Here is a 25,765-nt window from a genome sequence, read left to right on the forward strand (position 1 = left end):
TAGAGCTCACGACCTTCTGACTCCCAGGCCCGGGCTCCGCCTGCAGCGCCGTGCCGCTCCCCGACGTATCCGTTCATTCGGTCGTATCCGACGAGCGCTTAACGCGTGCGGAGCGCTGTGCCGAGCGCACGGGAGACCGCAGGGCGACGACAAACGGGCGCATTCCCCGCCCACAAGGAGCTCGCGGTCTCGCCGGGGGGAGGCGGACGTTAATAGAAATCAGTAAGGATATGGACCTGAGCGGCGCGGAGCCGGGATGGGAGGGGAGAGCAATTCTCCGGAACCCCCCGGCCCGGCGAGGGTCTGGGGCGCCAGGCCCCGAGAATTCCGGTCAAGTTGGAGCTCCTTACCCCCTACCCACCCGGGGACTTGGCTACAGAGCGAGCTCCGTCCCCTCTGCTTCCGGGACGTATTAGTGCAGCCCCCCCCCCCCCCCCGCGCCCGCGGATCCGCAGATCCTCTACCAGAGAAGAGGGCAGCTCCTCCGTTCCAAGAATCCCTCCCTGACTCCACGGCCATTTTTCTCTTCGACTCGCTTCCTTTGCCTACGTTTTTAGATACCTGTACCTGGCCCTATTCCTTCCCCCTTTTTTTGTCGGTTTGTGGCTTTTTCCGCGTTACGGTATCGGTCAAGCCCTTACCCTGCGCCGGGCACCCGTACGGAGCACCGGGGTGGACAGAAGATAATGGGTACGGACGCGGGCCCTGACCCGCGTGGGGTTCACGGCCTTACTCCCCATTTTCCAGATGAGGCGACCGAGGCCCGGAGAGGCGAAGCGACTTGCCCGGAGTTGCCCAGGAGACGAGAGGCGGAGCCCGGGATTCGAACCCCGCTCCCCCGGACTCCCAGACCCGGGCTCTAGCCGCCAGGCCCCGCCGCTCCTGCGGCGGGGCAGCAGCCCGCTCGGCAGGGAGGGTCGGGGCCCGTGGGCCGCGGTCCCGGCCACGCCTCCCGCCCCTCCCCGGGCACGGGGCGAGGGCCCCCCCGCCCGATGGAAGACGGCTCCCCTTTGGCCCGTCTTCCATCGACCCAACTGTGCCGCGGCCGGACACGGAAAGGATGTGACCGGGGACCTTCTCCTGCCCGGGCCGCCCGAGAGAGACCGAAATTAAATCGGGACGTTTCCCGATTTTCCGAGGGAGCCGTGGGGTGGCGTCTAGTCAGTTGGTGGTGCCCAGGAGGACCCGGCTTCCGACCGGCCTCCGTACTGGCGTCCGTCTTGCGGCTCGCTGTGGGCGGGAGTATGCCCGTCTGTTGTTATACCGTACCCTCCTAAGCGCTCAGTAGAGTGCCTGGCACGCGGTGAGCGCTCGGTAAATGGGATGGAATGAATGTTAATGTCCGTCTCCCCCTCTGGACTCTAAGCTCGTTATGGGCGGGGAACGGGTCTGCTTATTCTCCTGTGCCCTCCCAAGCGCCTGGAGCGGTGCCCTGCGCTTAGTAAGCGCTCAGCGAGTCCCCCGATCGATGCGGATCCCGGCTGCGCCGCTCGGCGGCCGCGTGACCCCGGGCGAGTCCCCTGGCTTCTCCGGGCCCCGGTTCCCTCGTCCGTACGACGGGGACCGGTCCCGGGAGCCCCACGTGGGCCGGGGACCGCGTCCGACCTGGCGAGCGTGGCTCGCCGACTACGAGCACGGCGCCTGGGGGACAGCGAGCGCCTCGTTCGGTGATCCGGGGTCGGGGGGGGGGGGGGCCCCTCCGCTGTTTGGCCCCCCGGGACGATCGGCGCGCGCCTCTCTTTCGTTGGCAGCCCGCGACCAGGAGAAGTGCGGCCAGCACACCGACTGCTACAGCTGCACGGCCAACACCGACCCCTGCCAGTGGTGTCGTGACCGCTGCGCCTCAGCCGGCAGCAACTGCACCGAGGGACAGGTGAACGGGCCTCAGCGCACGGAGCGACCGGTCCGTCCGGTCTACCGATCGGGAGCGGAGCGGGTGCGGAGCGGGGTGTCGCCGACCCCTCGGCGCCGCTTGCCGAAACCCGCGCTCCGCGTACCGCGGCTGCCAGTCGAGGGTCGGTCGGCTGTTTCCGAGACGATCTTCCCCGCCAGCTTCAGGTTCTGCCGCGGCTCTTGGTAGCTCTGCCCCTTGGTCCGTTCGATCGTATGTACCGAGCGCTTACTGCGTGCAGAGGATCGCGTTAGGCGTCCGGGAGAGGACGGTGGCACGGAGGCGGCCACTACGAGCCGACCGTCTGGGAGGGGGGCAGAGGGCCGGAGAAATCGAGAAATGACGGGGCCTTGACGTAAGTGGCGAGAGGCCGGGACGGGGGATGGGTCCGGGGGCAAGTCGGGACGACGCGGAAGGGAGTGGGAGGAGAGGAGACCCGGGGGGGGGGGGGGGGGGGGGCCTCAGGGAAGGTCCCCCGGAGGGAGGAGACGGGACCCGAGCGAGGCTTCGAAGCCGGGGGAGGGCGTTCGCCTGACGGATTTGAGGAGGAAGGGCCGGAGGCGGGACGTGGGCCGGGGGTCGTCGGCGAGCTAGGTGGGAGCGGGGGACGGTGAGAAGGCCGGCGTTGGAGGAGCGAAGCGCGCGGGCTGGGTCGGAGTGGGAGGCGAGGTGGGAGGGGCCGAGGGGATCGGCCGCTGATCTTCAGGGGGGAGGCTCCCTTTCTCCACGGTGCGTACCCGCTTCCTCGGAATCAGTTAATCGGTCCAGTCGGTCAGTGGAGCGAGCGCTCGCCGTGTGCGGAGCACTGTGACTAAGCGCTTGGGAGGGCATTTGACCCAAGTGATTGAAATTGCAGCGGGCTACGTTCCCGCGGGTTCGGACGGTCGCGCCCCGCTGAATTCAGAGACGCAGCGTGGCCCAGCGGAAAGAGCCTGGGCCCGGGGGTCGGGACGACCCGGGTCCTGGGCCCGGCTCTGCCGGTTACCTGCCGGGTGACCTAGGGCAAGCCATTTCGCTTCCTCCGTGCCTCAGTTCCCCCGTCTGCACAATGGGGATTCAGTACCCGTGCCTCCTCCGACCCAAACCGCGAGCCGCGCGTGCCCAGTGGATAGAACCGCGGGGTCAGAAGGAGCTGGGTTCTAATCCCCGTTCCGCCACGTGTGTGCCGTGCGACCCTAGGCAGGTCACCCAAATCCCCTGAGCCTCAGTGCCCTCGTCTTTAAGATGGGGATGAAGACCGTGAGCCCCGTGAGGGATATAGACGGCGTCCAGTCGGATTGGATCCTATCTACCCCAGCCTGGTGCACAGTAAGCGCTTAGCCAGTGCCACTTTCAAAAAAGAGGGGGGAACGTGATTATCTTGTATCTGCCCCAGCGCTCGGCACAGTGCCGGGCACGGGGTAAACGCTTAATAAATGCCGGGACCGTCACTGTTTTTATTACCATCGTTCGGAGACGCCGTGTCTACGGCCAACGTTCTCCAGACGCGAGGGGGCGAACCCGGGACCCCTCCTTACCCGGCAGCCCCCTCGCGCCGTCCCGGGGTCCGCTGTCGTCAGTTTCTCTTTTCGTGGTATTTGTCCGGCGCTCATCGTGCGCCGGGCGCTGTACTAAGCGCCGGGGTAGAGACAGGCTGATCCGGTTGGACACGGTCCCTGCCCCACCCGGGGTTCGCCGTCTCCGTTGGTTCGTTCGTATTTACTGAGTGCTCACTGCGTGCAGGGCACTGTAGTAAGCGCGTGGAGGAGGGCAGCGTGACAGCAGACCGACACATTCCCCGCCCACAGCGAGCTCGCGGTCTAGTTCTCGGGTCGGTTCTGTAGCTGGATCTGCTGGTGTTAGACCGTTCGCCCCTTGACCGCGGTTGAGCCGACCGCTTCTGTATATTGAGTCCTTCGTCGGCCCGGAGTAACAGTAATGACGTTGGCATTTGTTAAGCGCTTACCGTGTGCGGAGCCCTGCTCTGAGCGCTGGGGGAGATGCAGGGGAATCCGGCGGTCCCCCGTGAGGCTCACGGTTAATCCCCGTTTTACAGAGGAGGTCACTGAGGCACAGAGAGGTGAAGTGACCTGCCCACGGTCCCACAGCCGACGAGGGGCAGAGCCGGGAGTCGAACCCGTCACCTCTGACTCCGAGGCCCGGGCCCTTTCCACTGAGCCACGAGCACTCAGGAGAGTGAAAGGGAGTCAGTTGACGTGACCTACGCCATGGGGAAGCAGCGAGGCCTAGTGGGTTGAACGCGGGCCTGGGAGTCAGAAGGTCCCGGGTTCCAGTTCCGGCCCCGCCCCTTGTCTGCCGGGTGACCCCTGGCGGGTCCCTTCTCTTTTCTGCGCCTCGGTTCCCCCGTCCGCAGAATGGGGATCGAGACCGCGAGCCCCACGTGGGACGGGGACCGTGTCCGACCCGTTTTGGTGGGATCCGCCCCGGGGCTCGGTACCGAGCCCGGCACCTGGGGAGCGCTCACCCAGTACCGTGATTATTCCCGTTATCAGGTGTCGATCACGAAGTACGAGAACTGCCCCAAGGATAACCCGGTGTTTTACTGTAACAAGAAGACCAGCTGCAAGAGCTGCTCCACAGACCAGAACTGTCAGTGGGAGCCCCGGAACCAGGAGTGTATCGCTCTGCCCGGTAGGTGGACCCCGGCGCCCCGGCCGGGGCGGAAGCGAGGGGTCGGGAAGCAGCGTGGCCCAGTGGCTCGAGCCCGGGCCGGGGGGGGGTCGGCGGGCCGTGGGTCCTCATCGAGGCTCCTCCGCTCGTCCGCTGGGTGACCCGGAGCGAGCCGCCTCCCTGGGCCTCGGCGACCTCTTCGGGAAAATGGGGCCGGAGACCGTGAGCCCCACGCGACCCGATCTGCACGTCTCCGCCCCGGAGCTCAGTGCGGTGCCCGGCGCGTGGCGAGCGCTTAGCGGATACCGCGACTCGCGCCACCGCAGTTACTATCGTTGTGTACGTTCCTGAGATTTGTCAGCCCGGGTCTGTCGAGATCCGCCTCCCCCTCTAGACCGTGAGCTCGTACCGGGCAGGGAATGGGTGTTTTTAACGTTCCCTTGTACTCTCCCAAGGGCTCAGTCCAGTGCTCCGCACACAGTAAGCGCTCAGTGAGTACGACCGACCGAACGAGGGACGTAAGGGGCGAGGCGTCGTCCTCCTCGGAAACGGAGAGGACATCCCGGCCCGGGCTGCCGGCGAACTCCAGACGCGCTCGTCCGGCTTCTCCGGGGAATCGAGCCCCTCGTTGACTCCGCCGGCGCCCGAGAATCCGTCGGTCGCATTAATTGAGCCGAGCACTTGGGAGAGGACAGTAGAACGGGACGGGGGCAGACACGTTCCCCGCCCACGACGGGCTTGCTGCGGTCAGGGCGGGGAGACGGACGTCAGTGTAAATGCCGGATCGGGACGTGAGTGCCGTGGGCCCGAGGGAGGGGTGGATAGAGGGGGCAGATCCGAGGGGCGAGGGCGATGCGGAGTGGGAGAAGAGGAGATGAGGGCCGAGTTGGGGAAGGCCTCTTGGAGGAGAAGTGAATTTCATGAGGCTCTGAAAGAGGGGGGAGTGATCGTCCGGCGGATGTGAAGGGGGAGGGAGCCGTAAGCTAGAGGCGGGACCTGGGCGAGAGGTCAGCAGCGAGAGCGACGAGAGGGAGGGACAGCGAGTAGGTTGGCATTAGGGGAGTGAGGCGTGCGGGCTGGGTTGGAGTAGAAAATCAGGCGGGGGCCGGAGGGACGAAGCGCCTTTAAGTCAGGCACGTTCGTGGAGTTCTTCCCCGTGTGCAGAGCCCCGTACTGAGCTCTCGGGAGAGTGCGCTAGAACGGTAAACCGGCACGGTCACTTCCCACAAGGAGAGAGCCAGCGGGGAGGAGTTTCTGTCGGATGCGGAGGTGGACGGGCAACCGCCGGAGGGTCTTGAGGAGACGTAGACTGAAAGTCGAGACCACTCTGTCCCTTCCTTTGCCCTCGCAGCTGATTTCTCTTTCAGCCCCACCGCTTCCACCTAGAAATCGGGGCTTAGGGGGTGGCCGGTTTCTGGGGGAGGCAGGTCCCAGGGTTCCCGGTGGCCCGAAGAGGAACCCCCCCCCCCCCCCCCTTCCCCGTTCCAAAGAGCCCCCCTCGGACCGTTGTCCCGGAGGTCGCCGGGAACCGGGGACCCCTTGGGCGGCAGAGATGATTTCTCTCTCCCTCCCTCCCACCCGCCTTCGGCGAGCCCACCACGGCTCACCCTCGGCAACGGGCCCCCCTCCCCCGTCCCCGCTTCGGAGGCGACGGGGGACCGGCCGGCCCTCCCCGGCGGTCGGCACGAGGCCCCTCGGTCATTCGGTCGGGCGATCCGTCGGTCGTACTTAACGGAGCGCTTACCGTGTCGCTCGTGGCTCGGGGAGTTTTCCGCAGGGCTGACTGGGGAGACGGGAATTTTGTCTGCTTTGTAAAATGGCTTTTTTTCCCCCCTTTTTTAATACAAGAAAATATCTGTGGCATTGGCTGGCATTTGGTCGGAAACTCGTGTTTGAAAATTACTACCACAAAGGACAGTTACGACAATGCTAAATTGTCCTGCAGGAATCACAATGCCTTACTGGCTTCTCTCACGACCCCAAAGAAGGTGGAATTTGTTCTTAAGCAACTGCGGACCATGCAGTCGGCTCAGTCTGGGGTGAGTGGCGGGGCTGGCGAGGGCGGGGTGACCCCCGTCGGGGGGGGCCCGACGGTCTCGACGAGAAGGGACCGGGGGGGGGGAGGGGGGGCGAGAGGGAGGGAGCGGTTGAACCTCACGACGACGGCGTCCTCCGGCAGTCCGGCCGGGGGCTGGGGGGGGGGGTGGTGTCCGGGGCGAGGCGGGTACGGGCGCGTCCTGCTGCGGCGTGCCTTCGGGGAGGGGAGACGGGGGGGGGGACGTTAGGAGGACGTCCGGAGCACCCCGCGTCCTCAGACGGGCGGTCCTGGGAGTCGGCCCGGCCGGGACCCGACCGACCCGGCCCTCGGGGGCGGACCGCGGGGAATCCGGAGCCCCAGACGCCGCCGGGAGCCGGAGAGCCTCCCCCCCTCCCGTCGGCGCCAAGAGCGTCCCTTCCCCCCCCCGGCCTCTCCGACCGATGGCGTTTACTGAGCGCTCACCCGGCGCAGAGCACCCTACCGAGCGCGCTGGGAGGGTACGGAGTCAGCCGACACGTCCCCCCGCCCGCGACGAGCTGGCGGTCCGGAGGGGGAGGTGCCGCGGCGGGAAGACGTTCCCGGCCGGGGTTTCGGTAACCCCGGAGCGCCGCGAGGCGCTCCCGGGCCCGGGTCGGGCCCGGCCTGCCGGACTGACGGTCCCCGTCTGCCTCTTCCCCCCCGCAGTCCAAGGTCTCACTGACCCCGTGGGTGGGACTCCGGAAGATCAATGTGTCCTACTGGTGCTGGGAGGACATGTCGCCCTTCACCAACACCCTCGTCCAGTGGCTGCCCTCGGAGCCGAGCGACGCCGGTTTTTGCGGCATCTTGGCCGAGCCCGGCGTCAGGGGCTTGAAGGCGGCCACCTGCATCAGCCCCTTGAACGGCAGCATCTGCGAGAGGCCTGGTGAGTGGAGCCCCTCGTCCGATCCGTCCGTTCCGTCGTATTTCTCGAGCGCTCTCCCCGTGCGGGGCGCCGTAGCGAGCGCCCGGGGGGGGGGGGGGGGTGTCCGGCAGCAACGGTGGACACAGGCGGGTTCCCTTCCCACAGCGAGCTTACCGTCTAGAGCGGGGGAACAGACGCGAGCGCAGATAAATAAAACGACAGATCCGGACTTCGGCGCCGTGGGGCCGGGAGAGGGGCCGAATCACGGGAGCAAGCCAGGGCGCCGCGGAAGGGAGTGGGAGAAGAGGAGAAAGAGGGCTTTAGTCTGGGAAGGCCTCTCGGAGGAGGTGGGCCTTCAGTAAGGATTCGATGGGGGTGATCGTAGTCCTCTCCCCCCAGGTCAGGCAAACGGGCAACGGTCGAGGGGCTCCTATAGGCCGTAGGAGCCTGGGGTGAGGCCGACGCGACCCAGTCGGCAACCCCCGCTGCCTGCTAGAAGCTGGCACCAGCCCAGGGGACCTGGGTTCCAGTCCCAGCTCGGCACCGGCCTGCTCCGTGACCTTCGGAATGACGGTGCTGTCGGTGAAGCGCTTACGACGCGTCCGGCCCTGTTCCAAGCGCCGGGGTAGATGGAAGCTCATCGGGTTGGACGCGGTCCCCGGCCCTCAGGGGGCTCGCGGTCTCCGTCCCCATTTGCCGGATGAGGGAACCGAGGCCCGGAGAGGTGAAGTGACGTGCCCGGGGCCCCCCGGCAGACAAGCGGCAGAGCCGGGATTAGAACCGGTGACCTTCTGACTCCCAGGCCCGGGCTCTGTTTCCACTACGCCACTCTGCTCCTGCCTTAGGCGAGAGGCTTCACTTCTCCGGGCCTTCATTCGTTCGGTAGTATTTATTGAGCGCTTACTCTGTGCAGAGCACTGTACTGAGCGCTCAGTTTCCTCATTTGGAAAATGGGGACGAAGCACCTGTTTTCACCGCCCCCCCCCCCCCCCCCCCAGACTGCGTGTCCCCCACGCGGGGCGGGGTCTGTGTCCAACGGGATCAGTCGGTACCTACCCCAGCGCTTAGAACAGCCTGGCCTCGTGGATAGAGACCGAGCCTGGGAGTCAGAAGGACCTGGCTCTGCCACTCGTCAGCCCTGTGACCCTGGGCAAGTCATTTCACGGCTCCGGGCCTCAGTTTATATATAAAATAACCCCACGTGGGACATGGACTGCGCCTAACCTGAATAGCTTGTATCTACCCCCAAACACTTAGTACAGTGCCTGGCACCTAGTAAGCGCTTAGCAAATACCGTAAAACCGGGGGGGGGGGGGAGGGGGGGAGATCCCGGTGCCAGACACTTAGTAAGTGCTCAACAAATACCAGAAGAAAGAGGGGGGAAAGAATCCAGTGCCTAACTCGTAGTAAATGCTTAACTGGTACCTCAAAAAGGGAGGAAGAAAACCCACCTCGGTTCCTGAAACATAGTAAGCGCGTAACAGATATCATAAAATGGGGGGGAGAAAAGCAGTTCCTGACACACAGTGAGCGCTTAACAAATGCCATAACGAGGGAAAAATAAAAGGCCCAGTTCCTGACACGTAGTAAACGCTTAACAGAGACCGTGAAAAGAGGAGGGAAAAAAAAGGCACCCGGCACGTAGAGCTTAACGGATACCCCAAAAAAGGGAGAAAAGAAAAACCTCAAGTTCCTCACGCTTGGTAAGCGTTTAAAGGATACCATGAGAAAAGGGGGGGGGGGGGGGGAAGATCCGGGCCGTAACCCACAGTAAGCACTTAATAAAGACCCTAAAAAGGGAGAAAAAAACCCCTCCAGTTCCTGACACATAATAAACTCTTAACAAAGACCGTAGAAAGAGGGGGAAGAAAACGCCACCGTCTCTCCCGTAGTAAGAGCCTAACAAATACCATAAAAAGGGGAGAAAAGAGAAGACTCAGTTCCTGATGCACAGCGAGCGTTGAACAAATACCGTAAAAGCGGGGGGGAAAAGAATCCAGGGCCCAACCCCAGAGTAAGCGCTTTACAAATATCATAAAAAGAGGGGGGAAATAAACAGTGCCTGACGCTTGGTAAATGCCATAAAAAGGAAGGAAAAAAACCCCCACCCAGCTCTTGACACAGAGTAAAATCCGAACGGAGACCATAAAAGAGGGGAAAACAACCCCAGTGCCTGACACATAATAAGCGCTCAACAAATACCATGAAAAAGGGAGAAAAGAGAAACCTCAGTTCCCGATAGGTGGTAAGCGTTGAACAGATATCATAAAAGGCGGGGGAGGGGAATCCAGCGCCTGACCCAGAGTAAAGCGCTTAACAGACAGCATCGTCCTCGTGGGCCCCGGCGATCTCGCAGGCGGCGCTCGGTACAGCGCCCGCTGCCTAGCGAGCGCTTAACGGGCCCCCCGGTCTCCCTCGCGGTCGCCGTGGGTTCTGCGTCCCGCAGCCAACCACAGCGCCAAGCAGTGCCGGACCCCGTGCGCCTTGCGGACCCTGTGCGGAGAGTGCGCCAGCGGCAGCTCGGAGTGCATGTGGTGCAGTAACACGAAGCAGTGCGTCGACTCCAACGCCTACGTGGCCTCCTTCCCCTACGGCCAGTGCATGGAGTGGTACACCATGAGCAGCTGCCCGCGTGAGTCTCCTGCCCCCGAAGGGGCGGGCGGGGCGGGAGGACCCCGAAGGATAAAGCCGTCTCGCGGACGCCCGCCGGAGGCCCCGGGGCTGGACGGCCGCGGCTTGAAGCGGCCCGAGCACCTGGCCGACTCGGCGCACGGCCCCGTAGCCGGTTGGGTGGTAATAATGGCGTCGGTGTTTGTCAAGCGCCTGCTACGTGCTCAGCGCCGGGGGCGATCCGGGGTCATCGGGTCGGCCCACGTGAGGCACGGAGGAGTGGAGTGACCGGCCCACGGTCACCCAGCCGGCCAGGGGCGGAGCCCGGGATTCGAACCCGTGACCTCCGACTCCCAGGCCCGTGCTCTTTCCACTGAGCCGCGCCGCTTCCCCCGTCGTCGAGATGGGGGTTTGTCGAGCGCCTCCGGCGCGCCGAGCACTCTTCTGAGCGCCGGGGTAGACCCCCGCGCTCTCGGCGGGGGAGACGGGCGTGAGCGGGAATCGAGCAGGCGCCTGTCGAGCGCCTGCTGTGTGCCGAGCACCGTACTAAGCACTTGGGCGAGTACAGCACAGCAGCGCGGATCCGTTCCCTGCCCGTAATGAGCTTACAGTCGAGAGGACTCATTAAGTCATTTAGAGCGTTTCCAGCCTGTCTGATGTATAGCACATCCCGCGCCGGGTGCGGTTGGCCTACGGGCAAAAATGAAAGGCCCGTCAGAGGGAAGCGACCCTGCCAGTCATTCCTCAGACGGGAACAGTCTGGTGCCCTCCTGCAGGAAGCAGCGTGGCTCAGCGGAAAGAGAGCCCGGGCTTCGGAGTCAGGGGTCATGGGTTCGACTCCCGGCGCCGCCCCTTGTCAGCTGCGTGACCGCGGGCGAGTCGCTTCGCTTCTCTGGGCCTCAGTGACCTCATCTGGAAGATGGGGGATCGACCGTGAGCCTCACGTGGGACGACCCGATGACCCCGTGCCCCCCCCCCCCCCCCCCCCCCCCGCGCTTAGGACGGTGCTCTGCGCACAGTAAGCGCTTAACGGATACCGACGTGGTCACTATATCGGAGCCCCGGGGAGGCCGGGAGGGAGGCTCGACTCTTCCCCGAGGAGGGAGACGATCCAGTTGCTGAGGACCCGGTAGCAAATGGGACTTGAGGAAACGACCCGCGCCGTCCATCCGATCCCGCCAAATCCCTGTTACGGAATGATTCGGTTCTCGAAAGTCATTTCCCCCCGTGGGGGGGAACCGCTCGGGGTGGCCCTCGCTTCCTTTGAACTTCCGTCTCTCCGGGAAGCACGGGCCCGGTGAACCGTGGAATGGGGACGGAGAAGGTGGGAAAGGCCGACGCGGAGATGGGTCGGCGGGCGCGGATTTAGATCGGATACGGGAGAGAACTCTCCGAAAGCGAAGCGTAGTTCCCCGGCTGGTTGGGGGCGGATGGGGGGTGGGGAGCGTGCGTTTGTGTCCGTGTGCGTGTGAGAGAGAGAGAGAGAGAGAGAGAGAGAGATGGGAAGAAAGAGAAAAAGGGAAAGAGCGCCATCGTTGCAGGGCATTTTAGGCGGAAGGAAGGTCCCGCACGAAGAGGCAGCGTGGCCTAGCGGGTAGAGCCCGGACCTGGGAGTCAGAAGGACCTGGCTTCTGATCCCGGCCCCCCCCCCCGGCCCGCTCCGTGACCCGGGGCCGGTCACTTGGCTTGTCCGGACCTCAGTGGGGATCGAGCCCGGGAGCCCCCGCGCGGGACGGGGGCCGCGTCCCGCCCGACCTGCTGGTGTACCGGGTCTGGGACCCGGCCCCTAGTCGGGGCCCGGCAGAGACCGCGCCGATCGACCGTCGTCATCACGGAGGCGAGGGGCGGCTCGGCTCGGCGCGGCTCCGTCGGGCCCGGGGGTCCGGGAGACGGGCGCGCGGCTCACCGGACCTTCTCCCGTCCCGTCCCCGCAGCGGAAAACTGCTCCGGCTACTGCACCTGCGGCCACTGCCTGGAGCAGCCCGGCTGCGGCTGGTGCACGGACCCCAGCAACACCGGCCGGGGCAGGTGCATGGAGGGATCGTTCAAGGGCCCCGTGAGATTGCCGACCCCGTCCTCCGCCGCCGGCCGCTCGCCTCGGCCCCTCCTCAACGCCAGCATGTGCCCGGCGGAGAACAGATACAACTGGTCCTTCGTCCAGTGTCCAGGTAACCCTGGCGGGAGGGGAGCCCAGGCGGCCGAGAGCGACCCGCCTCGCGCCTGTCGCGATGGTAACGGTGGTTTCTGCTGAGCCCTCGCTGGGCGCCCTTCCGAGCGCCGGGGCCATGGCTCTGGTGCCCGTGAATGAACCCCGCGCTCCTTGAGCACCGTCGTGAGCGCCGGGGTGATAACCGTGGCGCCTCTTCGGTCCTTATCACGTGCCAGGCACCGTTCCGAGCACTGGGGTGATAATTGAGAAGCGGCGTGGCTCAGCCGGGAGGTCAGAGAGGTCATGGGTTCGGATCCCCGCTCCGCCGCCTGTCGGCTGGGTGACTTCGCTTCTCTGGGCCTCGGTGACCTCAGCTGTAGAATGGGCGGTAGGACGGCGAGCCCCACGGGGGGCGACCCGATCACCTCGCATCCTCCCAGCGCTTAGAAGAGTGCTTTGCACGTAGTGAGCGCGTAACGCCTGCCGTCGTTATTATTTTTACTACTATTATTAATTGTGGTAGTCGTTAATCGTTACAGTACCCGCTAAGCACTCACTATACCGCTCTGAGCGCCGCGGCGATAGTTCGGGTCCTCGGTAATCATCACGGTACTTGTTAAGCGATTACCGTGGGCCAAGCACCGCTCCGCGCGGTGCCGGGGTGATCGTTTTGGGTGTTGGTAATTATTACAGTAACCCGTTAAGCGCTCACTATGTGTCAAGCACCGTTCTTAGCACTGGAGTAGTAATTCTGGCACCTGACGGTATCTGTTAAGCCGTCACACTTAACGCCAAGCACTCTTCTAAGCACTGCGGTAATCATTACGGTGGCCGGGAATCATTTCAGTAACTCGTCGAGCGCTTACTCTGTGCCGAGAACCGTTGTGAGCGCAAGAGTGATCGTTATGACGCTCGTTAAGCGCTCCCTCTGTGTCGAGAACTGTCCTGAGCGCTGTAGTGGTAACTGTGGTACTTGTTAAGCGCTCACTATGGGTTAAGCGCTTACTGTGCACCGAGGCACCGTTCCGAGCGCTGGGATAGATGGAGAAGCAGCCTGGCCCAGTGGCAAGAGCACGGGCCTGGGACGCAGAGACGTGGGTTCCGATCCCGGCTCCGCCGCGTGCCCGCCGTGGGACCCCGGGCCAGTCGCTTCGCTTCTCTGCGCCTCGGTGACCTCGCCTGCGAAATGGGGACGAAGACTGGGAGCCCCATGTGGGACGGGGGCCGTCCAACCCCGTCGGCTTGGATCCACCCCGGTGCTTAGAACGGTGCTGGTCGCACAGTACGCGCTTAACAAATACCATAATAATGATTATTTACGACGAGGGAATCAGGTTGGACCCAGTCCCGCGTGGGGCTCGCTGTGTCTGCACACAGTCAGCTCTCGATAAATACTATTAAAGGGACGAACAGATCGAGCAGGCACGTCCCCTGCCGACGAGGAGCTCGGCCCTCCCGCCTCTAGCCCGAGAGCTCGCCGCGGGCGGGAAATGGTCTGCCGAGCTCCGTCGTTCTCGACGCTCCCGGGCTCTTACCAGTACGGCGCTTCGCACGCAGTAAGCGCTCAGTAAATCCCACCGATCGAAGGATCGGCCCTCGGCCTCGTTAATCCCGAGGGCCACGATCTCCGTTTCCCCCAGCGTCTCCTACCGTTCGGAGGGACGACGGGAGAGGCGGATGGACGGGTTTCCTTCCGTGGCCGGGCCCTCGAATGCCCCTTGGCCACTGGGGCCGCCAGACCGTCCCGGATCTCGGCCGCTGGGTGACCTCGGGCAAGTCGCTTCGCCTCTCTCGGCCTCGCTTCCCTCACATCAGGAGCGTGACCCCCCTGTGGGACGGGGACCGTGTCCAACCCGGTCATCTTGTTTCTCCCCCAGTGCCTGGCACGTAGTCAGCGCTTCACCAGGCAGCCCAGTTATTATTATTAGTGATGATGGCAGTGATATTAAGCCAACCCGTCCTTCCTCCCCTCCAGCCTGCCAGTGCAACGGGCACAGTAAATGCGTCAACGGGAGCGTGTGCGAGAGGTGTGAAAACCTGACGACGGGCAAGCACTGCGAGATGTGTGTGTCGGGCTTCCACGGCGACCCCACCAACGGGGGCACCTGTCAGCGTAAGCCGAACCCTCGTCCCGCTCGAGGAGGGGGTCGGGGGGGGGGGGGGGGGGGAGGGGGGGGAGGAGGGGGGGGGGGGGGGGGGACGAGGAGGGGGACAGCAGACAAGGGGCTGCCCTGGGACCCGGGGCGAGTCGCTTCACTTCTCTGGGCCTCGCTCACCTCATCTGTGAAAGGGGGACGGAGGCTGTGAGCCCCATGACGGACGCGGGCCGTGTCCGCGCTCATTAGCTTGCGTCTGCTCCGGCGCTCGGAAAGTGCCCGGCACATAGTAAGCGCTCGACCGATGCCGTTTAAAAGAGGGTCCGGGGGAGAGTCTGTCAGGTGGGGCCGACGTGGAGCCGTCGATACGGCCGCGGTCCTGGTCTGGCCGAGGTCGTCCGGTGGGGTTAGGGAAGAGGGAGTGCCTTCCTGCTGAGGCGCGCCATCCTTCCTGCCCGTCTGGGGACCTCTCTTGGCCCCGCCTTCCCCCCCTCCTGCAGATCAGCGGATGAAAGCGGTTTCGTTCGTTACAATCGTGCTGTCCGTGAAGCGCTTACTAAGTGCCAAGCGCCGTGCTCGGCGCCGGGGTGGATAGAAGCAGATGGGTTGGGCGCAGCTCCCGTCCCACGTGGGGCTCACGGTCTCAGTCCCCCTGTGACAGATGGGGCGACTGAGGCCCGGAGAAGTGAGGCGACTTGCCCCGGGTCGCACAGCAGACGAGTGGCGGAGCCGGGATTGGGACCCGTGACCTCCTGACTCCCAGGCCCGGGCTCTACCCGCTCCGCCCTGCTGCTTCCTTCCGACTTAGAGCCTGGGGCTGTAGTGACTATACCAGCAAGGATGGGATTTATTAAACGCTTACTACGCGCCGGGCCCCGCCGCCCCTGCCGGGCGAGACGCGCTCCCCTCCGGCTCCAGTCGGCGGGCCGGCGGCCCGGGCCGCCCCCTAACCGGGTTTCGTGTCTCCTGTGTCCCAGCCTGCAAGTGTAACGGCCACGCGTCCATCTGCAACGCCAACACGGGCAAGTGCTTCTGCACCACCAAGGGCATCAAAGGGGACGAGTGCCAGCTGTGAGTGTCCCCCTCGTCCGCCGGGCCCCCCGCGGGGGCCGGCGGCCCGTCTCCCCCGGGGACGTGGACGGCCAGAGCGGTGCGGCCTGGCGGCTAGAGCCCGGGCCCGGGAGGCAGAAGGACCTGGGCTTCCGGCCCCGCCGCTCGGCTGCTGGTGACCTCGGGCGAGCGTCGTCCGTTCAGCCCGGAACGGCGTGGCCTAGCGGATGGAGCCCGGGTCTGGCGGGGCAGGAGGTCCTGGGTTCTAATCTCGGCTCCGCCACCCGTCTGCCGGGTGACCCCGGGCAGGTCACTTCTCCGGGCCTCAGTTACACCCCATTTGTAAAATGGGGACGGAGACCGTGAGCCCCACGTGGGACCGGGACTGTGTCCAACTCACCGATCCTGTATCCACCCTGCGGTGCCTGTCACGTAGCGCCAGATAAATGCCACGATCGTCATCGTCATTTCTTGAGCACTTACTGGGTGCGGAGCACTGTACAGAGTGCTTGGGAGCGGATAATACAACAGTAAACAGGCACGTTCCCTGCGGGGCTTAGAGTCTGCTCGGTGCCTCGGTTCCCTCATCTGGAAAATGGGGGTGACGACTGTGAGCCCTCGGTTGGATGGGACCGCGTCCAACCGGATTATCTTGTAATAAGCCGCTTAGCTTCCCTGTGCCTCAGTTACCTCATCTGGAAAATGGGGCTGAGGACCGGGAGCCCCACGTGGGACAACCCGATTGCCTTACATCCACCCCACCGCTTAGAACGGCGCTCGGCGTATAGTGAGCGCTTCACAAATACCATGATGATTATTTATTTGTTTACTGTGGTACTCAGGTGAAGCCTTACTATGTATGTGTCAGTCGCCGTTTTAAGCGACGGGGTAGATACGAGTTTATCAGGTTGGACACCGTCTCTGTCCCCTGTGGGGCACCCAGCCTTCATCCCCGTTTTACGGAGGGGTCGCTGAGGCCCAGAGAAGTGAAGTGACTAGCCCAAGGTCCCCCAGCAGACCCGTGGCGGAGCGGGGATTAGAACCCAGGTCCTTCTGGCGCCCAGGCCCGTGCCCTAGCCACTAAGCCACGCCGCTTCTCCCGCTGCCTGCGGCTACCTCGTCACTCAGTACGGTGCCTCGAGCGCTTGACGGATACCATAAAAAAAAAAACAAACAACCCCAAAACGAAATCGAAGCGTGGGGGGGGGGGGCGGATCGAGGGTGTCTCTGGGGAATGGGCCGGGGAGGGCCACGGGGCAAGGTTGGACCCTTCCTTATTTGTCGTTCCAGGTGCGAGGTGGAAAATCGATACCAGGGAAACCCCCTCAAAGGGACGTGTTACTGTGAGTCTTTCTCCTCTCTCCCCCTAGGGTCGGGGCGGCGGGCGGGCGGGCGGGCGGGCGAGCGGGGCAAGACCCCGGGGGGGGCGGGTGGGGGGTCGGGCGAGCCCACCTTTGGCGGTCTGCCCGAGAGAGAGGGTGGGGTCCTGGGCGCCGCCATCTCAGTCACTTAGTCACTTAGAGAAGCAGCGTGGCTCAGTGGAAAGAGCACGGGCTTTGGAGTCAGGGCTCATGAGTTCGAATCCCAGCTCTGCCCCTTGTCGGCTGTGTGACCGTGGGCAAGTCACTTAACTTCCCTGGGCCTCAGTTCCCTCATCTGTAAAATGGGGATGAAGACCGTGAGCCCCACGTGGGACGACCTGATTCCCCTGTGTCTACCCCAGCGCTTAGAACGGTGCTCGGCACATAGTAAGCGCTTAACAAATACCAACATTATTATTATCATTATTATCAGTCAGTGGCATTTATTGAGCGCTTACTGTGGGCAGAGCACCGTACTGAGTCCTTTTCGAGGGTCCAGTGAGAGGCAGCGTGGCTTAATGGATGGAACACGGGGCTGGGGGTCAGAAGGACATGGGTTCTAATCCTGCCTCTGCCACCTTCCTGCTGGGTGACCTCGGACAAGTCACTTCACTTCCCTGGGCCTCCGTTCCCTCATCTGGAAGATGGGGATGAAGCCGGTGAGCCCCGTGTGGGACGGGGACCGCGTCCAACCCGATTAACTGGTATCCTACCCCAGGGCTTAAAACCTTGCGTGGCGCATAGTGAGCACTTAACGCGTACCATAGTTCATTCATTCAGTGGTCTCTATTGAGCGCTTACTGGGTGCAGAGCACTGTACTAAGCGCTTGGAAGTTATTATTGCAGTACGACAGATTTCTCTCTTCTTCGCGTGAGGTTTAAGTGTTGATTATGTGCCAGATACGGTACTCGGCGCCAGGTAGATACAAGCCGATCTGGTCGGATAGGGTCCTTGGGGGACAGGTGAGGGAACTGAGGCACAGAGAAATGAAGTGACTAACGCTTAGTGCGGTGCCTGACACATAGGAAGTGCTTAGCAGATGCCATTTAAGAAGCCCAGACGAACCCTACTTTCCCAAGAGACTGGAGGGTGGTTCCTTCTGAGAGGAGGTTTGTGGGGTTCCGTTCTCCAAGTTGGTTAGCTTCCTTCTCCGGCCCGCTCAGCCCGACCCCAAACAACAGGATTCGCATTTCGGGGCGCGCGCCCGATCAAACCCCCGGGGGGAACGTGGCCTCGAGGAAAGAGCCGGGAGCCCGAAGGACCCGGGTCCCGATCCCGGATCCGCCACTCGTCCGCCGTGTGATCCTGGACAAGACGCCTGGCTTCTCTGTGCTTCGGGGGTCTCATCTGTCAAGTGGGGATGCAGACCGTGAGCCCCGTGTGGGACGGCGCCTGCGTCCAACCCGATCTGCTTGGGTCTCCATCCCAGTGGCTGGCACATCATACATGCCCAGCCAGTGCCACGGCGGTTGCGGTCATCGCTGGATTTCACGCCGAACACGGCCGATCCTTGGCTGTGGCCTCATCTGAACCCAGCTTCCCTCTAACTAGTAACGATGCTATTTATTAAGCACCCACTACGGGTCGAGCACGCGTCTGAGCACCGGAGTAGATCCGAGCTAATCGGGTTGGACACGGGCCCTGTCCCAGGCGGGCGTCAATCCCCGTTTTTCCAGATGAAGTCACCGAGGGCCCAGAGGAGTGAAGCGACTTGCCCAAGGTCACTCGGCAGACAGGTGCGGAGCCGGGGTGAGAACCCGGGTCCCTCTGTCTCCCGGGCCCGGGCTCTAGCCACTAGGCCATTCCGTTTCGAACCCTACGTCCTTGGGTCCGGCCCGGGTTCGGATCCGGGGGTACACCGTCTTCCCTCCCGAGCCGCGCTTCCCTCGGTCTGCCTTCCCTTCCAACCGCGGGCTTGCTTTCCGCAGACACCCTGCTCATCGACTATCAGTTCACCTTCAGCCTTTCCCAAGAGGACGACCGCTATTACACAGCCATCAACTTTGTCGCTACCCCAGAAGAAGTAAGATCCAGAGCCCCTTGAGCCTCAGTCGGGCCACCGAAATGATATCCGGGTGGGAGCGGGCGGGTCACCTTGCGGGGGCCGGGGAACGGGAAAAGTTAGGTTCCGGTGACCCGGCTGCCCCCGGCCTCGCGCTCGGCTCTTCTTCCCTGTTGGGCGAGCCCCGGCAAGTCGCCCGACTTCTCTGTACCACGGTTGCCTCATCTGTAAAGTGGGGATTCGCTGCCTTTTCCCTTTGACTGGGTGCCCCGGGTGAGACGGGGACTGCGTCCCACCTGATGATCTTGTATCCGTCGGTGGTTTTTACTGAGCGCTTACTATGCGCGGAGCCCTGCGGGAAGCACCTGGGAGAATCCAGTCGAACAGAGTCAGCAGACACGTTTGCTGCCCGGAACGAATTCTGTCCTCGTGCTTTGTATTGCGCCCGGTACCCGGTCGGCGCCTATCAAATACCGCAGACCCTACTTGTTAGAGGGAATAAGTAGGGAAGCGGTATGGCGTAGCGGCCGGAGCCCGGGCCCGGGAGTCAGAAGGTCACGTGCTCTGATCCCGGCTCCGCCGCTTGTCTGCTGCGTGACTCTGGACGAGTCACTTCACTTCTCTGGGCCTCACTCACCTCATCTGTACAATGGGGATTGAGGCTGTGGGACAGGGACCGTGTCCAACCCAATTTGCTTGTATCCACCCCAGACCTTAATACAGTGCCTGGGGCATAGTAGGCGCCTAACAAATACAGTGATTATCATCATCATCATCATCATTATTATTTATCGGGCCCTCGTGTTCCCTGCCGGGTGAGCTCAGGCAAGTCGGTTCGAGGGTAAGAATTCTCCCCTGGACTGTAAGTCCGTTGCGAGCGGGGGATGTGTCTCTTCAGAGTTAGGGTGCACCCTCCCAAGCGCTTAGCACGATGCTCCGCACTCAGACCGCGCTCAGTAACTTCGAATGACCGACAAGTCCCGACCCTACAGGGGAGAGGACGGGGGCCGGGCTTTGACTCGATGGGCCAAGCCTCAGGAAGTTGGGATGGGGAACTCCATTCCCCTGTGAAACCGTGGGTTTTCGTCAGGCCTGCTGTTTTTCATGAAGCTCTGAGTTCATTCGACCCTATTTATTGTGGGGAGAGGACTATACTACGTGCTGAGCGTTTGGGAGAGTACAGTGGAACGGAGTTGGTCGGCACACTTCCTGCCCGCGGCGAGTTCACCGTCAGATCGGCCGTGTGGACCGAGCGCTTACTGCGGGCGGAGCACCGTGCTCGGCGCCCGGGAGGGTCCCATACGCAACAGGGCACATCCCCCGCCTACACCGAGCTCCCGGTGTAGAGGGGGTGTGCCTTATGGACCCGATGTACAGCGCGACCCGCCTCGCGACCAAGCCGGAACGGTCCCCTCGACGCGAAAGCCGGCCGCCTTGGGTGCGGAACGGAGTAACGCGCGACCCTCTCTTTCTCTCTTTGCAATCAGCAAAACCGGGACTTGGACATGTTCATCAACGCGTCCAAAAACTTCAACCTGAACATCACGTGGTCGACGAGCTTCGCAGGTAAACGCGATCCCCCCGCGCGCCCCCCGCCGCAGAGCCCCCTGCGAGAGAAGCCTGGCGCGGGGAGAGGTGTGACGGTCGCGGCCGAGGATCCGGCCGGCTGGTTTTTCCCCTCTGCCCTAACCTGGGCGCATTTTTGAGAGGAGCGGCGGGGCCCAGCGGAGAGAGCCCGGGCCTGGGAGTCAGAGGACCTGGGTCCTGATCCCGACTCCCGCTCGAGCAAGTCACCGTACTTCTCCGTGTCCCTCGCCTCCTCTGTGAGACGGGGACTCGATACCCATTCTCTCTCCCCGCTCTGACCGGGGGGAACCACGGGGGACGGTGACCGTGTCCACTCCGATTACCTTGCGTAATAGTAATACCGACGGTGGCGCTCACTGTGTGCCGGGCACTGTTTCTGAGCGCTGGGGTCGATCCAAGGAAGTCAGGTTGTCCCACGTGGGGCTCACGGTCTTAACGGCCGTTTACACGTGAGGTAACCGAGGCACGGAGAAGTTCGGTGACCGGCCCCGAGTCGCACAGCTGATAGGCGGCGGAGTCAGCCGGGATTGGAACCCCCGACCTCTGTCTCCCGGGCATCTCCCCCGGAGCTTAGTACTGCGCGTGGGAAGTGGCGTTGAACGGATATCACGGGTACCGTTACCGTCCTGGCTGTTCTCCCCTCCTCGGGGGTGGTCGCAGGGGCCCGTCTGTTGTCTTCCGGGGTCCTAGCGCTGTCTGAGAGAGAGCGTGGGCCCGGGATACAGAGATCTCGGGTGTTAGAAAGCTAAAAGGCCCAGCCAGGCTCAGTATCTATCCATCAGGGGTGTTTTTCAGGCGTTGGCTTGTTGGCGGGGCACACCGCCGAGCGCCCGAGAGAGTAAAATACGACAGGCTTCGGTAGACACGGTCCCTCCCCACAACCAGCTTCCACTCTGGTGATGTCCTGGATGAAGCAGGAAACCAAAAAAGGCGGTACTTGTCAACGTTCACTGTACGCCAAGCACCGTTCAGAGGCCCGGGGTAGATAGTTGATCGGGTTGGACCCCGTCCCTGGCCCACGTGGGGCTCCCAGCCTTCATCCCTATTTTCGAGATGAGGTAACTGAGGCCCGGAGAAGGGAAGGGACTTGCCCGTGGCCGCACGCAAGACGTTGGGACCAGAACCCAGGTCCCCTGTCGCCTCAGGCTCTAGCCACCCACCCTGATTCTCAGGAGGATCCCCGACCCCAAAAAGCCCTGGAACGGGGGGGGGGACGGGGACGACGACGACGACGACGACACGTTTCACCCCGTTTGTCGGAGACGCCCTAGAGGAAACTCTTGGCAAGAGCCCAGCCTGATTCCGGTCCAAGGGAGGCTGGTACTGGGCGCCGCCCCGTCTGGAGACAGGGAGGGTCGTGGAGAAGGCTCAGAGGGAGCACCGGGGATGTTTATCGTTGTACCGTACTCTCCCGCGCCCTTAGCACGGTGCCCTGCCCACGGTGGAGCGCTCAGTAAGTACAGTCGAATGAACGAAGAGCCTAAGAAAGTATCCAAGTGAGGACCGGCCTGGGAGTCGGAAGGACCCGGATCCTAATCCCAGCTCCGCCCCTTTTCTGCTGTGCGGCCTCGGGCAGATCACTTGACCTTTCAGGGCCTCAGTTCCCTCGTCTGTACAACGGAGATTGACGCTGCAAGCCCCAAATGGAATACGAGCCGGGTCCAACCCACTTAGCTTGTATCTACCCTAGGGCTTAGTACAGTACGTGACCGCGTAGTAGGCGCTTAACCGATACCGCAGTTATTGTTATCATTTTGATCGTCATCGTTGTTATTAAGACCGGAATTTGAATTCAGGAGTCCGATCTGTGCCGCGGTCCCTCTGTGGAGAGAAATATGAATGTATATATATCTGAGAAGCAGCATGGCGTAACGGACAGAACGCAGGCGTGGGAGTCGGAAGATCGTGGGTTCTAATCCCAGCTCCGCCGCCTGTCTGCCGAGTGACCCCGGGCAAGTCACTCGACTTGTCGGTGCCTCAGTCACCTCATCCGTAAAGTGGGGGGTCGAGACCGGGAGCCCCACGTGGGACAGGGACGGCGTCCAACCCGAGCTGCTCGGGTCCACCCCAGCGCTAGTACAGAGCCTGCCTGGCGTATAGTCGGGGCTTAACAAATACCACCGTTGTTATAATGTAGAAAAATGTGGGGGGCCGTCCTGGTTGAGGAATCGGCCGGCTTTTCAGGTCGGTGTGGCGAGGCGGAGGTGTTGCGGGCCTCCTTTAAACGCCACCGAGATGAGACACCGTACTAATAAAGCCTCTCTCCCCGCTCCCTCCCCGCCCCCCGGAACAGCCGGGACCCAGGCCGGGGAGGAGATGCCCGTCGTTGCCAAGAGCAACATCAAGGAGTACAAAGACAGTTTCTCCAATGAGAAGTTCGATTTCCGCAGCCACCCGAACATCACGTTCTTCGTGTACGTCAGCAACTTCACCTGGCCCATCAAAATCCAGGTGAGTTCTCCGCGTCGGCCCTCGCGGCTCCCTCGGAGCTGGGGATGGGGAAGAGGCGGAACCTCGCTCCGTTCTGGCGCGACGCATCCGCCGATGGTTGACCGAGCCCAGCTCCGCCCCGCCCCCCCCCCCGCCCCCCTTTGCGTTTGATAAGCAGGCGGTATCCCCCCCGACCCCACGTACGGAGACACGGGCCCGGTCCAAGCGACTTCTGTGGTGGTAATAGTGATAGTTGTGGAATAGGTTAAACTCTATGCGCCGAACACCGTACTAAGCGCCGGGGCGGAGTCCAGCAAATCGCGGTGGACACAGGTGGGCTTCACGGTCTCAACCCTCGTTTTACAGATGGGGGAACTGAGGCCCCAGAGAGGTGAAGTGACTCGCCCACGGTCATTCTGTAGTCAGGCGGCGGAACCGGGATCGGAACCCCTGACCTTCTGATCCCCAGGCCCGTGCTCCGTCCACCACGCCATGCTGCTTCCTGCTGCTGGTTCCCGCTCCGTCTCAGGCTCCTCTACCCCTGTTAGGTCCCAACGGAGGCGGTCGGGGACGGGGACGGGGACAGTGAGGCAGCTTTACGGTGGGAACAAACCGCGACGTTCAGGATCGCAGTAAGACAGCGTTTCTTACCGTACGGAAGAAGCGTTAACAGTAAAGAATCCCGCTTCTGATAAGCCCCTCGACCCAGGGGCGTCGAGAATTTCCTACCGCGGGATGATCGTTCCCGCTGGGCGTTGGGCTCCCTAACGGGTTGGACCTTCCCTTCCCTTCGGGAGACGGTCAGCAGCCACGCATGGGCCGAGACCGGCGCGGACGTCCCCGTCGGAAGGTCCCCTCTGGCCGGGCCGTCCCTGCCGTCTTTTCGGAGATCGGCGAGCGGCGGTGCCAGGCCTTTCCCCTCGGCCTTTATACTGTGCTCGTTGACCCGTTACGTGGCGCCTCCTCCGCCCACAGTGGCCCTAATTCTACCGGTTACAGCTTCCTTCGGAGGCAGCAGCCCAGGGAACCCTTCGGGCGTGTCAACATTTAGGTCGTCGCTTGGAGCCAGTCGGTCTGGCTCACCTGCGATCACAGGAAGCGATGTGCCCCAGGGCATTAAATAAACCGTGGTGTTTTACTGGCCTCGCCACCCCACCCTCCACATTGCCCCGCGGTACTGAGTTTGGGGAAGAGTTGATTTGGGCTGAAAGCGCTCGGCTGGGTGGGTGGAGCCCGGGCCCGGGAGCCAGGAGGACCTGGGTTCTAATGCCGGCTCTGCCCCTCGTCTGCCAGATGACCTTGGGCGAGTCGCTTCACTTCTTTGGGCTTCGGTTGCGTCCTCTGTAAAACGGGGATTTAGAGCGTTAGCCCCACGTGGGACAGGGTCTGCGTCCAACCTGAATAAATTGTATCTTCCCTAGTGTTTAGAACAGCGCTCGGCACATAGTGAGCCCTTAACCAGGACGATAATGATAAGGGGATTCACAGTTGGCCTGGGTGGGGACGTTTCAGAGCGGGGAGGCAGGAACGGGGCCTGCCCCGGGGAGAGAGTCGCCGGTGAAGTGTGGGATTTTCCAGATGCGGGGGGGGGGGGGGGCTGACAGGTAGGCCGGGCCCGCCCCGGCCCCGACCCCCACCCCGACAGCCGGAGCCGTTTTCCACCTCTCGCTACCGCTCTGGGCAGCCTCCTTCCGGACAGGTCCCGAGAGAAGCCGCGGAGATGGGTAGACCCCGGCACGTCGGTTGTAGAGAGCAGTGCTTTTGCGGCCTTTATGATGCATGGTATTAGTTAAGCGTGCTTACCGCGGGCCAGGCCCGTACTAAGCGGCGAGCTCGATACAAGCTGATGAGGTAGCGCCTCGTCTCGCGCCGTAATAGCGGCGGTACTTTCTAAGTGCCTACTGTGTGCCGGGCACCGCGCTGAGCGCCGGGACGGAGGCGGGCGAGCCGTCACCGTCGTCATCCCCGCCTGACGGATGAGGGCACTGAGGCCCAGGGAAGCCCAGCGACTCGGCCCGGGTCGTGCGGCCGGGATTCGAACCCGGGTCCTTCTGACCCCCGGGCCCGGGCTCTGCCCGCTGGGCCGCGTTGCCCCCGTCCTCGTCCGTCTCGTGGGCCTGAGTGGGAAGAAGCTGGAAAGGAGGGGTGTTGCGGGAGTCGGAGAAGGGGAGGAGAGCGGATGTTGGGGTGGTTTCTCAGAGACCGGCGTGGGGAAAGATGTTGGCGGGGGAGCTCCCCGGGGGGCCGCGCAGAGAGAGAGCGCAGGGTGTGTTGGACGATAGGCCGACCCGATCTCGGACACCCGCCGGCTTTTGGGGTGCTGATGGTCCCGCTCCCCCGGACAGGGAACCCCGATTCCGGTCCGGGTAGCCCTTCTGGAGCTTCGGGCGGCGTGGGGAGCCAGGGGTCAGCCCGGGCAATGGAGAAGAGCCAGCGTTCCTACAGCCAGGTGGCTGCGGGGGGCAAACGGGAGCGAGGTGGGGACGGAAGGGAGCGGGGCGGTCGTCGTCGCTGAAGCCTTCGGAGGGAGGTGACCGCCTCGGTTCCCTGGGCTGCTGCTTCCGAACCTTTCGGCTTTCTCAGGGGCCTGAGCCCTGCGGCGTAGGCTGCGGGCACCCTCGGTCGATCACGGGGTGGTATTTATTTGGCGCTTTCTGTGTGCAGAGCCCACTGGGCTGAACGCTGGGGAGAGTCCAGCGTAACAGAGTTGGGAGACACATTCGCTGACCGCAACTAGGTTACAGTCTAGAGGGACTTGATGGGCTTCCGAGGGCCTCATTGGAGACCTCCCTGTGCGCCGACCATTGACCTCTCCCCACCCCCCAACCTCTCTCCGGAATCCACAGAGAGGAGACACCTGCGTGTGTGTATATGTATATAAAATCACGGTACTCGTTAAGTGCCCACCATGTGCCGAATACGGTTCTGAGCTCTGGGGTAGATAAAGGTTAATCGGGTTGGACACGATCTCTGTGCCACTCGGGGCTCACAGTCTTCATCCCCTTTTTACAGTTGCGCTGACTGAGGCCCAGAGAAGTGAAATGACTTGACCGAGCT

The 25,765-nt window shown here is 63.1% G+C and overlaps 1 protein-coding gene across 2 annotated transcripts in view; it reads left to right on the top strand.

Moving 5' to 3' along the window:
- Positions 1-25,765, top strand: part of ATRN (attractin) — a 133,446-nt gene that overhangs the window by 83,462 nt on the left and 24,219 nt on the right. For both annotated transcript variants that reach the window (XM_029062687.2, XM_039911728.1), the window contains exons 13-24: positions 1,752-1,873; positions 4,384-4,522; positions 6,350-6,540; positions 7,224-7,443; positions 9,869-10,054; positions 11,967-12,200; positions 14,157-14,294; positions 15,255-15,348; positions 16,618-16,670; positions 18,618-18,712; positions 20,179-20,257; positions 22,572-22,729. In XM_029062687.2, the coding sequence (XP_028918520.2) occupies positions 1,752-1,873; positions 4,384-4,522; positions 6,350-6,540; positions 7,224-7,443; positions 9,869-10,054; positions 11,967-12,200; positions 14,157-14,294; positions 15,255-15,348; positions 16,618-16,670; positions 18,618-18,712; positions 20,179-20,257; positions 22,572-22,729 (1,709 nt within the window). The remainder of the gene's footprint in view (positions 1-1,751; positions 1,874-4,383; positions 4,523-6,349; positions 6,541-7,223; positions 7,444-9,868; positions 10,055-11,966; positions 12,201-14,156; positions 14,295-15,254; positions 15,349-16,617; positions 16,671-18,617; positions 18,713-20,178; positions 20,258-22,571; positions 22,730-25,765) is intronic.

Source organism: Ornithorhynchus anatinus, chromosome 4 (assembly GCF_004115215.2).
Source record: "Ornithorhynchus anatinus isolate Pmale09 chromosome 4, mOrnAna1.pri.v4, whole genome shotgun sequence".
Taxonomy (NCBI): domain Eukaryota; kingdom Metazoa; phylum Chordata; class Mammalia; order Monotremata; family Ornithorhynchidae; genus Ornithorhynchus; species Ornithorhynchus anatinus.